The sequence below is a fragment of the Aphelocoma coerulescens genome, chromosome 17 (assembly GCF_041296385.1).
Source record: "Aphelocoma coerulescens isolate FSJ_1873_10779 chromosome 17, UR_Acoe_1.0, whole genome shotgun sequence".
In the NCBI taxonomy this organism is placed as follows: Eukaryota; Metazoa; Chordata; class Aves; order Passeriformes; family Corvidae; genus Aphelocoma; species Aphelocoma coerulescens.
The window spans coordinates 6,231,819-6,244,545 of NC_091030.1; the positions used below are offsets into that span (position 1 = coordinate 6,231,819).

General features: G+C 45.5%; 1 protein-coding gene across 1 annotated transcript in view; it reads left to right on the plus strand.

The window, feature by feature from the left end:
- The first annotated feature begins 3,386 nt into the window (after window positions 1-3,386).
- Window positions 3,387-12,727, plus strand: part of ABL1 (ABL proto-oncogene 1, non-receptor tyrosine kinase) — a 78,254-nt gene continuing 68,913 nt past the window's right edge. The window contains exon 1 of the mRNA XM_069031510.1: window positions 3,387-4,421. Within this exon, the coding sequence (XP_068887611.1) occupies window positions 4,286-4,421 (136 nt within the window). The 5' untranslated portion in view covers window positions 3,387-4,285. The remainder of the gene's footprint in view (window positions 4,422-12,727) is intronic.

Below are 12,727 nucleotides of genomic sequence, written 5' to 3' on the forward strand. Positions count from 1 at the left end.
AACATCACTCATCTGCAAAAATAATTTTCTTGTTTCTTGGTGCCAGTGTTCATGTACTAATAGGAAGAATTCATTTACTCCTAGGAATAACCACTGGGATTTAAAATTTGTGCTAATGGGTTATTAATCCAATTACTGCTGCTTATTGCATTACTTCTGTCTCATCCGTGCACAGTTTTGCTGTTCAGCTGAGAATGGTACAAATAAAAAGCTTTGAGCAGACTTGAGACTGAAATCCCACTGAGATTAGAGACATCTTGAAACAGTTGTCTCAGGTTCCTGAGGACTGTTAATTAACATGCTAAGTTTTATTATTTGGTGAAGAGGTTGAAGCTTTTAAGGTATTGTTATGAAGAAAACGTCACTGCAGCTGTTGGGTGAAGTATACCATGCTTAATGGGAGGTAAACAGAAAAAGTACTGAAGTATCTCTTAGGAAAAAAAATCATACATTGTACACAGGCTTGATTGAAAAAACACTCTGTTGTTTTATTTATTCTGGATTCGCACAACTTTTCTGTCTCTGTCTTCTCTGACAATTTCTGAATCTACTGGGCAACTTCCAAGTTTAACATGAGACAACCATGTTCACAAAAACTGGCAGCAGGGTTGGGGACAGAAAATGTAATACCCTTCAGGAAGGGGAAGAAGGCAGGTATCTTGCTATGACATTTGGGAGTGACCAGCTGACTCATCTGCCTGCATATTGTCCCACATTAACTACAGCAGTGCTCTGGGAAACAGGAAATGCTTTTGGAGAAACTGCTGAGTGGAAAGAGGCTGGGAACTGCTGGCAAAGAACCTGCCCCACTTTGCTGCTTATGCTTGCACAGCATCGGAAGGAATAACTGCCTGCTGGCCGGAATGACAAACTCACCTGGTCTGTTAAATAAAAAGTAAATGCATTCATCTGCACAGATCTCAGGTGAGCCAGGGAAGAGCATAGTTACAGCCTGTACCATCCACAGCACATCCCTGGAGGTGTTCAAGGAGCAACCTGATCTAGTGGAAGATGTCCCTGCCTGTGGCAGGGGGGTGGAACATGATGGCCTTTAGGGTCCTTTCCAACCCAAACAGTTCTGTGATTCTATGAAGTGCAGCGTATTTGCAATTACTTTTGCTTAATTTGGTGAAGGTTTTCTGAGTATCGTGGACTCATGGTTGTCTTCTGGAGTTTACTCTGCTTCAGCCCTGCCGTGGTAGGAGAGATTATCCAGGATGTTCCAGTCAGGCCCAAAAGAGAATAACTTCTTCAGTGAAGAGTGGTTGGTACCAAGTTTTGTAACAAATTTTTCTTGTACTGCTTGGCCTGTGCTGACAGACAACTTCATTTCCTCACTTTACTTCAATCCATGGGAAGGGGTTAGATCACCTTGGTGAGAGGCTGATCTCCATTACTGAGATAAACCTGGAGAAATTCTGCAGAGTTCAAGAGATGTGACCCTGGATTTGTCTCAGCACGATGTATCAGAATTTCTCTCTCCTGTGTGTGTGTGCAGCACAAACAGCCTCAGTACCTGCAAACTGAGCCATTGATGGAGAAATCCAATAGAAATGGTTTGAGCTCAGTCTCCTGACTAAGAATTGGTGATGTAGGAGCAGCCTGGCACAGCAGAGGTGGAAGACCCTGCAGGGCTGTATGAAGTGCTACATTTTGGATGCTATTGTTAGAAGATGAAAAATACAGGTCTGCCAGAGACCTTGAATATGGCGTAGGAGACATGGAGTGTGTTTGGATTTGTCACAAGGGAAGAGTCAGCATAAACAAGCTGCTCTGTGTCCTGATGGTTGCCCTGAGCAGGAGGCTACAGCACAGAATTGCAATTGTGTGTTCTCCTGTTGTCGAGTGGGAGCAACCACAGACCTTTGACCAAAACACCTTGACCTCAAGCTGCTGCCTTGACCCTCTTCTATCCCCAAGGTGAACTGGAGAATGTTTGAAAAACGAAATATCTTCAGCACCACCATCTGCTCTTTAGCTTAGGGAACCCTCAGTGCATGCTGAAGAATTCAGGAGTTTACCTCCATCTTTGTACCAAATGGTGCACAAAGATAGGTCAATAAAATATTTTTTTTAATTGTCACATTCACTGGCCTCAATGGCTGGTTTTGGTATCGAGTTCTGCATATGCTGACAGCATTAATAAGGAAGTGAAGTCCTTTGTGCAAGCAGGGATACAGATTCCTGGCTGTGGGAAAGCTGATGGCTGTGCACAGAGCTGATCCAGTAAGGATCTCTTCTTCCCTGTCCATCTCTGCAAGCATCCTGGGTCTGGAGCTGGCCAGGGGCTGTGAGACGCCTGCAGAGCCAGATCGGTTGGAAAACAACTTGGGTGACCTTTGTAAAGCGGTAGGGAATTTCACTTGAGCTTTTTGGGGCCTTATCTGGCTTCAATTTTCCTCACCTTCCCCTTCATGCTCTCTCCATCCACCGCTCCTTCCCCTTAGACCTTCATGGCACTTTTATCTCCCCCAGCCCCATTCCCTCATCTCCCCCCTCGCTGCCTCCTCATGGCTCACCTTACCCTCCTCTTCATCCCCACTTCTCACTGACCCCCAACCCCTGCTCAGTCCCTCACTCCCCTCAGAGGTTTTTTTCACAGAATCACAGATTAGTTGGGGTTGAAAAGGGACTTTCTGGAGATCATCCTGTCTAGTCCCCCTGCCAGGGCAGGGTCACCTGGAGCAGGTGACACAGGAATGTGCCCAGGTGGGTTTGGAATGTCTCCATGGAGGGAGACTCCACACCCTCCCCGGGCACCTGTTCCAGAGCTCTGCCACCTTCAACCTAAAGAAGTTCTTCCTCATGTTGAGAGGAAACTTCTCGTGTTTTAGTTTATGGCCATTGCTCCTCATCCTGTCACCGGGCACCATTGAAGAGAGTCTGGCACCATCCTCGGACACGCTGTGGATATTTACATGGATTGATGAGATCCCCTCTCAGCCTCCTCTTCTCCAGACTAACCCGACCCAGCTCCCGCAGTGTCTCCTCATACGAGAGATGCTCCAGCCCCCAAATCGTCTCTGTGCCCTCCGCAGGACCCTCTCCAGCAACTCCTTGCCCATCTCGTCCTGAGGCGCCCAGCACTGGGCACAGCACTCCAGATGTGCCTCACCAGGGCCGAGTAAAGGGAGGCTCCCTTCCCTCGCCCTGCCGGCCACGCTCCTCAGAGGCTTCTCCCCGGGAACCCTCCCCGCTGCCCTTCCCCGCCCGGCCGGTCCCTGGGGCCGGGAGCTGGGCCAGGATCAGGCAGCGCCGGGCGGGAGGCGGGGGCGGTGGAGGAGGAGGGGCCGGAAGGGGATGTGACCGCCCGCCCGCCGGCCCGGGGGTTCCGGGATCTCCCTCGCCGCCTCCGCCGCCCCCCGCCAGTCCCGCAGCCCCGGGGTACCCGCGGCCCTTCGCCCCGCTCCTCCCGCCCGGCCCCGCTCCCGCCGCCGCCCGCCCGCCCGGGGATGCGGCCGGCGAGGTCCCTCCCGCCTGCCCTGGCCCGGCTGCTGGGCAGGAACCGGCCTCCCGGAGCTCCCCGGCCTCGCAGCCCCGCGCCCGGCTCCGCCTGAGGCAGCGGGCACGGGGCGCCGGCCCGGCCGCCCCAGCGCTGCTCCGACACCGCCATGGCCCCGCCGGGCCCCCCGGCCCCGAGGTAGCGGCGGTGGAAGGAGCCGAAGCCCGGTGACCGAGGAGCCCCCGTCCCATCCCCGCTCCCCAGGGAGCGTGCGGAGCCCACCCGGAGCTGCTGCTGCTGCTTCGCCTGGAGAGCTGACATGGTTCCAGCGCACCTGGCCCTGCTGGACTTCAGCGATACTTGAAGCCAAATCCGTGGCTCTTTGGCCTTTGCTAACTCAATGCTATGCAAAAGAAAAGGAGGAAAAAAAAAGAAACCTTGACACTGGTTGTGGTGGGAATGGCTGTTTCCTGCCCTGGGTGAGCCTATGTGTCGTTTCTTGCTTGTGAGATGAACTAATTCTCCTTTACCCGGTGGAAGACACACTACAGATGGCAACCTGAAACTTTGGTAATGCTTGGTCATTGCTGAGCGGTTGGAACTTTTACTCGGTTTTTTTTTGCATAAAGTCACCTAAGGAGCCTTGTTGCTGTCTTCAGGAGCATTGAAGGAATTTGTCTGTCTTAATTCTTCACCTCAAGTGACTTTATCCCACCGTGAGTGCGGCCAGTGCACCCACCTAAATACCTTCTCCTTCAAAATTCCTTCCCAGCCTGGAAGATCAGGGATCACAGACTTCTTCGAAAACTTCTCGTCCTGGGAAAGGCTGCCCAGAGTTACTTTATGGGGCAGCAGCCTGGAAAAGTTCTTGGGGACCAAAGGAGGCCAAGTCTGCCTGCCCTGCACTTCATCAAAGGAGCAGGGAAGAAGGAGTCATCGAGGCATGCGGGCCCACACTGCAACGTCTTCGTGGAACATGGTGAGAAGTTTCAATTGGTTTTTGGTTTAATTTGGGTTTGTTGAGCTAGGTACAATACCGATTTATTCAAGACCACGGAGCAGATACAGATGCAGACATGTACTTTATGGAAGTCTTGTTTTCTTTCCCTTCCTGCTTAATGCAAATCTTCTGTGATTGCTTATTAAGAAAATACTTGGGTCCGATTGCCTGAAACCTAAGGAGAGGTTATTGTACAGCTAAAAGTGAAATGCAAGGAAGTAACTTTTTAACGATGTACAAGTATCTCATTTCTGCTTTGGTTATGTCCTGGTTTGCAGTCTGGGAAAGTGTTTGATCCTTTTTGAATTGTCTGTGTCAGAGTACAGAGCAGTCTCAGCCAGTGGTGATGCTGTGGTCAGTGACAGGTGTTCTTTAATTATCTTTACCGAAGAGACTTTGCTACTTGGAAGGGGAAAAAAAACCCCTTATTTTGGAAAGTTTGTGAACTTACTGCTGTTGTGAAAAGAGTTTCTTGTTGCATTTGAAGCACCTTTGTTTAGTGATTTCTCATAGCTGGTTAAACCTTCATCCTGTGCTGTGATGGATTGAAGTGCTAGAGGCCAAAAATTTGGGGTAGAGCAACCCTGTCACTTGCTGCAAAGTATGAGGGGAGTTCAGAATCTTAGAAAAGAAGCCAGATGAAAAACTCAGTGGGACTCAGAGGTATATTTAGTGACTGCATCAAATGTTTTCTTCCTTAAACAAACAACAACAACAACAACAAAAAAACAAAACCAAAAACACCAACTGCCCCCCAACCCCAAATAACAAAAAACAATCAAAAATCCACCCTGAAAACAAAGAAATTGTAAACTGAAGGGATCTCTACAGAAGTGAGGTGCAGAAATGCATTGTTTTGCTGAAACTCTCTGCAGTAATCCTTGTGTTTGCACAACACTTTTTTAATTCTAATGTTCTTGGAGATGATGTGCTGCTGGCCGCTGTCTTTGGCTGGAGAATGTGATTTTGACAAAGCTTCTGTGACAGTTTTGTCCTGCAGAGGAGGTTTATCTGTGAACAAAACAAAACTGCATCTGTAATCTTCATATAGCTAAAAATTGAAATATTTGCTGTGTCTGAGAACAGAATCTAGTTGCGGGAAAAGTTTTGATTTGTTCTTACTTTTAAGGGCTTTGCTTTCAAACTTTTTCTCATTCTGTGTTTCTAGAAGGGCCCAAGAAATTCTCTGCAGTGTTCAACAAACACACAGAGATCCCATGTTTGTACTGCTCTGCTGAAATACTGGTTTGAGTTACTTTAGTGTTTTATTTTCCCCTACAATCTCTGTGCGCTGAGGAACTTGAGGTAATTAAGGGAAGGTTAGAGAGTATAAAGGCTGACTTGGCCCTCTGATGTTAAACCTGCTGCTGGATTTTTTTCTTGCTTTCAGTCCTGTGATATACCCACTCCTTCACCCCCAGTTCCGTTCCTGCTTTTCCTACTTTGGACACAGTTTCAAGGTCAGATGAGATACAGCCAGAGCACTAGCTGCAAGCAATACAATATTCTTAGTCCCTTTGGTGTTTTGCTGTAGCAGAAGAGCCAGAAACACTCCTTTTTGATCATCTAACAGCAATAGGCAGATGGTAACTTCTTGCCAGTGTGACCTGAGGTCAGCAGATCCCAGCACATTCACGAGGAAAAATGGCATCTCTAATGTCCGTGTGCCATATGTCCACGAGAGACCGTGGTGTCTTGATTTAGAAAAGAATAAACTTGAAAGAGGACATCAGGGCTAGGACATCTGTTAAGAGAACTGCAAAAGATCAGCCTCGCTTATACACATGAGGAAAAGTTTCTTCCTTTGAGTGGATGAAAAGGTTCTTCCAAGTCCTGGCAGTAGAAGGCAGTACCACCATTTTTTATTTAGCTCTCTTTTGAATTTGGGCTGCTCCTGTCCTGAAAAATGCTATATTAAAATATCTGGACAAATTAAGAGGGGAAGAAAGTTCATTTTAGAAAGCTCTTCCTTTTCCTCTCAGTAGTTTGTCTTTGAAATACATAGACTGACATACTTTATAATTAATGAACAGATCAGTATTTAATGCCTTCAGTCCTGTTGAGATAATGTGCCATGGGCTGTTGTTCATAAAAATAAAATCGGTGTTTTTTCAGGGCTTAAATATTTGCACGTTTGCCTTTCAGTACTGTCATTACACAGTTTCTTCTAAACACCAGACACTGTATCTGGCTTCTCTGTCACTCTGTGAGTACTAGCTTGTCCCAGGAAAATTGTGTTTCTGGCTTTTCGTAACTAAGAAATGCTTAAGGAGAAATTCCATGGTGGGCCACTTAACCCCCTAGAGACAGGTGAATTCTTAAATATACTTGTCTGAAGTTCTTGTATATTAAAGCCCATGATAAAACAAACAAAAGAAGTGGAACTTTTGGTAGCAGGGCTCTTCTTTTAGGGTTGTGTTTTTATAAAGGTATTCATGATCCTGTTTTGGTGAGACCACTACCTGCAAAGTCCTAGTGAGGCTCATTCAGCAGGCACTTAGTGGAAGATCTGGACTGCTTCAGATTTTAGCTGAAAGGGTTAGTGAATATTATCAGGTACTAACTGCATAAGGCAAAATAACTTTCAGGAAAGTAATTCCATTTCTCGGTCGTCGCACTCTCCGTAGCACCCAAAGCAACACATTGAGAGGCTTCTGAAAAGCCAAGGAGGCAACTGGCCAGAAATCAGCTCTGCTGGTGCTCAAATGTTCTGTGAGAATAATGCAGAAAGGCTCTAAATTTTGTCATGAGCTGACAATTGAGGAGTGCCTTAAGGGGAAAAAAGTAATCTATGGGCAAGTTTTGGTCTTCTCTCTTTGTGCTGTTACTTTCCCCACGGAGGGTGTTTTACAAGCTGGAGTTCATGCTCGTGTCGTTACCCTGGGCAGCAGAGTAGCCCTTGCTGGGATTTTACAAGTTTCACCCTGCAGATTACTCCAGCTCACATTTTGCTTGCAAGCTTGAACTTGAGAGGAATTATAAAGGCAAAGTTTGTTTCTTTCTCTCTGCTTGGTGAGAAATGAGTTTATAGTTACTGCTTTTTGGGAATATCCAGCTGAAAGAAAAGCTGTGGTCAGTAGAGACAGTTAATGGGAAAGACTTTGTCAGTGCACCTTGAAATTTGCACACTAGTGTATCTTGTGCCTTTCCAGAACGTTAATTTTGGCAAAACTCAAACTTCTGAAAAGAAAGGTGTGTTCCCACAGGGCTCAGCTCTGGTCCCAGAGTAGGCAGGAGTTGACTGGAGTGACTGGCAAACACCACACCTTCTCTGACTGTCTTGTGGAGGTGTTGCTGCACTGAACGATGAGCAGATTCCCTGAAGCATCTTGGCTGAACAGTGTCTCCAAGCAAAAGCAGCACTTGAAGGCTTAAAAAATGAAGTCTAATCATTACATATGTGATGCTGAGGTGAGGAAGAGACTGATAAAGCACTCAGACAAAAATGGCCTTTTCATAGTCTTTCATAGTGATAAAATGTGGTCTTAGAGTTTCTCTTCCAGCAGGTGAGTGATAGGGAAGCTTAAATGAGCTGTTTACCTCACTGTAAAGAGAGATAAACTGCAGAACTGGATCCATTTTTCTTATACCTTTAGTGCTGAATATAGCTGAAGTCAGCCAACTACAGTCTCTGTCATATTAGATCTGAACTCTTTTTCTTACAACGGTGCTGAAAGTTTTACTGCTTTAATTAGGAAGCAATTGTGCAAAATGGATCCATAGCACCAGCTTGCCACAGCTGCCAGTTGGAGATGTGCCCTATACAGTTCACTGTGAGGAAAAATCTCAACAATTAAAAGTACCCTTTCCTACATTATTGATTAAAAATAAAATTTTAAGGGTCTTTATGTTTAATAATATATCTTGTTTTATGCTGTTAAATTTCATGTTTCAAGTGTTTGAATTGTGAAAGCAAATAAATTACATTATAATCAGTTCCAACCATATCCTGGGCTCATCCCACAGTGTGGGCAGCAGGGCAAGGGGGGAGATTCTCCCCCCTCTACTCCATTGTGCTGATACTCCACCTGCAGTGCTGTCTCCAGCATGGGAAGGACATGGACCTGTTGGAAAGAGTCCGGAGAAGGCCATGGAGATGCTCCAGGGGTTGGAGCCCCTCTGCTCTGGAGACAGCTGGGAGAGCTAGAGGTGTTCAGAGCCTCAGAGAAGGCTCCAGGAAGACCTTACAGCCCCTTCCAGTGCCTAAACAGGCTCCAAGAGAACTGGAGAGGGACTTTGGACAAGGGCCTGGAGTGACAGGACAAGGGGAAATGGCTTCAAACTGATAGAGGGTAGATTAGATATAGAGAAGAAATTCTGCCCTGTGAGGGTGGGGAGGCCCTGGCACAGGGTGCCCAGAGAAGCTGTGGCTGCCCCTGGATCCCTGGCAGTGTCCAAGGCCAGGATGGATGGGGCTCTGAGCAATCTGGGGTAGTAGGGGGTGTCCCTGCCCATGGCAGGGTTTTGGAACAAGATGATCTTCAAGGTCTGATTTTTGTACTCATTATCCTTTATCCTACAGGCGAGCTCAATATGTCTTCCTTATATGCAATATACATTTATTAGATAGTCAATTGCCCATACATGGAAATGATTTAAATGAGAGTCCTTCCATACTAGAACTGTTTCTTCAATCCCATGTACTTAAACCCCCCTGCATTTATCTCTTTCCATTGTACCTCAGGGCATTTTTATACTTTGTCTCTGCTTCACCAACTGCAAAACCTGAGACTTCAAAGAAACTGCTTTACTACTGTGGACTCCACTTTAGACCATTCACCTGAAATTGGATTGTTAGCACTGGCCTAATTGGAATCCATTTTTTAGAGTCTGCCTTCGGTATTTCAGGTCTTTGTTCTGAACTGACAAAACTTTCTTCATTGTTAGGCTGGAGATTTGGCAGCTCCCAAATTTCAATTTCCATCTCTATTAGGAGAGACTTATCCCTGGCTTTTGGGATCATTGCTTCTGTATCCAACTTCACTGTGCCTCAGTATTAGCCTGGTTAATGCTGACATCTGCTGCATGCCGAATGCAGATTTGTTTATGGCCTCTGACTATATCCCTTTTCATGATAAAAAACACTTGCTGTATTTTTGACTGCTCCAATCATCAAATACCACTAGGTTTTGCTAAGAAGCTCCTCCACAAAACTTGATCTGTGGTTGGAATATGTTTGGAAAGAGACATAAGACTTTCTAAACTGCTTTTCCACAGACCGAGGTGGATGATGTTGATGATGGGGAAAGGCTAATCCCTTTCCTGGGCAAAAGCAGTTCTGTTTTGTGCACTGACTAATCTTTGATAACTTGCCATATTTAAGCAGTTGATCTCCTTCATGACAAATAGGTAGCAGTTGCTCATATGCCAGGCTTTCATGAACAGATTATGCTAGTTCTGCTTCTTATTTACAATTTTTAATAGGGAAGGCTATGGTAGGAAATCAGGACAGGGAGGCAAGAGAAAGCTGCAGGGTGTTAGAATAGAAATCTTTCCTTGTAGATGATCATCTCTTCAGCACACCTCAACATTTACCATCAAGCTTGCAGTATTTTCCATTGGAAAGTTTAAATCTTAAGCTTGAAAGTGCGAAGTTGACACAGTCCTGTTGCTGAGAGTTGAGAATCCTGAATTTCATCCCTGATGCTCTCAGGGTCAGGCTCTGTGGCATGTGGCAAATCATGAGGGTGCAGAAAGGTGAAAGTGGCCTTGGAAAGTCCTGTGGTGTTGACTGTCACTTCAAGGTGGGGATGCTGTTGGGTTGTGCCTTGGAACAACAGGGATGTGTTTCCAGCTGTGCTTGTAGGAACTGTGGTAAAGCAGACAAGAAATAATGGGATAGTGGTTTGATATCCCTGGTGTGAATGGGACTGTAACCAGTGCCTTGGCAGGTGCCAGGTGAGGAGTGCTCTTAGCTGACATCAGACAGGGGGGTGCAGGGCTGCAGGAGTTAGTCCAGCTCTTAACACCCAGCTGATATCAGCGTTGTGGTCAGTAAAGTTCATAGCACCCTGCCTTGAGTTTTGGGCCCTGTTTGGAGTATTTTAGCATCACCAGGACATTCCTGCAGCTCCATCAGTGTACTTGATCCACCCTGTAAAGTTTAAAACCTGGATGACCATGGTACTGTGTGGGTGGACATTGGGTGTGTTGCAGGTGCCATCTCTTTCAGCTGTATAAAACATTCTGATTTGCATTTACAGAGACTGAAGGAAGTGTCTGAAATGCTAATGGCCTTCTGGAGTTATTGTTGCAGATGGACTTTGCTTTCTTTTTTCTTTGTCAGGGGAAGGGGCTGCCTTCTCTCTGCTGTGTCTGTTAAGAGCCGTGTGAGGAGCACCAGTGTCTGCACCCAGCAGCGCTCAGCCATGCTGTGCCATTCTTGTGAGAAGTAGTTAGTCTCCTTAGAAAAGGTCTGCTGTGAATCCCAGAAGTCCATTGCTGTAGGAATATCCAGAGCAGTTCCAGCAGAAGCAAGAGGGACTCTTGTTTCTTTGCTTCTGTGACTCTCTTATCAGTCAGCTCTTACTCTGCTCTATGTTGATTGAAGATCGATCTAAACAATCTGTAGAGGTTATTAATCTGCTTGCCAGAGTGTCCGTTTAATTGGTTTAAGGAGGATTCTTGGGCAAAAAGGTAATGAACATTCAATTTTAGTGAGTAAAGCTGCCTAAGGCAATGTCTTTCCTTTAGTTCTTAACTAAATTAGTTCTTACTTAGATCTTAGTTCTTAACTTTGGCCTTTCTTTAAAGTTCTGTGTTTAATGCGAGTGTTGCACTTAGATATTAAGTATAAATTTTTGTGAAATGGCTGGAAGTTTCATCATGCTCATGACAAGATTTGATATAATTCTGCTAAAATGGTGTGTTGTGCTCTGGGAGGAATCCCTTTCCACACATCTCCTTGTAATGCCAGGACAAGTGCCTCTTGAATACCAGCTTGCTTTAGTTTGTGCTTAAGTACTTTCTGAAATTAGTGTTGAAATTAGATTTAGGGGGGTTTTTTTGTGTGTGTTGTTTTTCTTTTTTCCCAGCATTTTTTCCTGGCTGTTACCAGCTGGGTTGTGAAAAGCAGGAGCTTGCTTTTATGCAGAGTGATTGCTGCTAATTTACATGGACGCAAGTGAGCTCATCATTCTTTCATGAGTGAGGAGACTGCCTGATTTATGTTGTGTCATCTCTGAGCACTGTTTTTACCTAATGAATAGAGTTTCACAACAGATTATTAATCATTAAGACTTTGGTTTCATTGTGTGTATTAAAGAATCAATATTGCTACACGTCACCTGCCTTGAGAAGCTGCTTATCCATTAGTGACGCTTTTCTAAGGCATTCTGGTGCATTTATCATTTCAGCTGACTTTTCCTACCTTATTCCTGCCACATCTTCCTGGGGCCTGAGCTGTGTCCAGTCTGCCTCTCTGTAGATTCCTCCTTTGAAGTGCTGTCTGAGCAGTAGCAAGTGTTTTTTAGTCCAGTCTCTCCTTAGAGCTCATGAAATAGTAAAAGGCTCAATGTTCCTCTGCTGTGGTTTGCACCCCACATTTGCATCAAAGAGGGAGCGATGGCCTCAGAAACTGGGAATAATGTGTGATGAAGACTTTATTGAATTACATACTCTGCTGCCTGTTAAATGCCTGGGTTTTGGATGGCAAGGCTTGCTGGAGGACAGGATTCCCCTGTTTGCTGACCTGCTGTTTGTTCCCTGTCCAATGTCCATCTCTGCTGGAAGTACAGAGTGACCTGGGCATGTTCCCTGTGTTTCCCCTCATGCTGACGCTGTAGAGGAGGAAATTTCACTTGCTCTGTGCATCCAGAATCTACCAAAACACACACACATGAGCTCTGTCAGGTTTTATAGTGACCCCAGTGAGCTAATCTCCTGCCAATCCACACCTGGGGGAACTGATGGCTATTTCACAGCCTTTTTTTTGTGTGTGTGTGTTCCCAAAATAAACAAGGTTGTTTTTCCAGAGGCTGAATGTGTGAAATGGTAGGGGATAAAGACATGGAAACTTTAAATAGGAAATTCTTTGGGCTTTCAGGAAATATTTGCTATGTCATTCATGTTCAAGCTGCCCAAATTCAAAGGCTGCTTGTTAGGTTCTGCCTCATTTAACATACCTGGTGAAGGGCTGTTCCCAAGTTCTCAGTTCCTGGCCTGACCACAGAGAGTTATCACAGGGCTGTTATGCAGTAAACACAACTGTTTTCACTTGGATTTTTGTGAATAAAATTATTTAATTAGTTTAAAGCGTTTAAAATTATTTACTTAATTAAAATGTA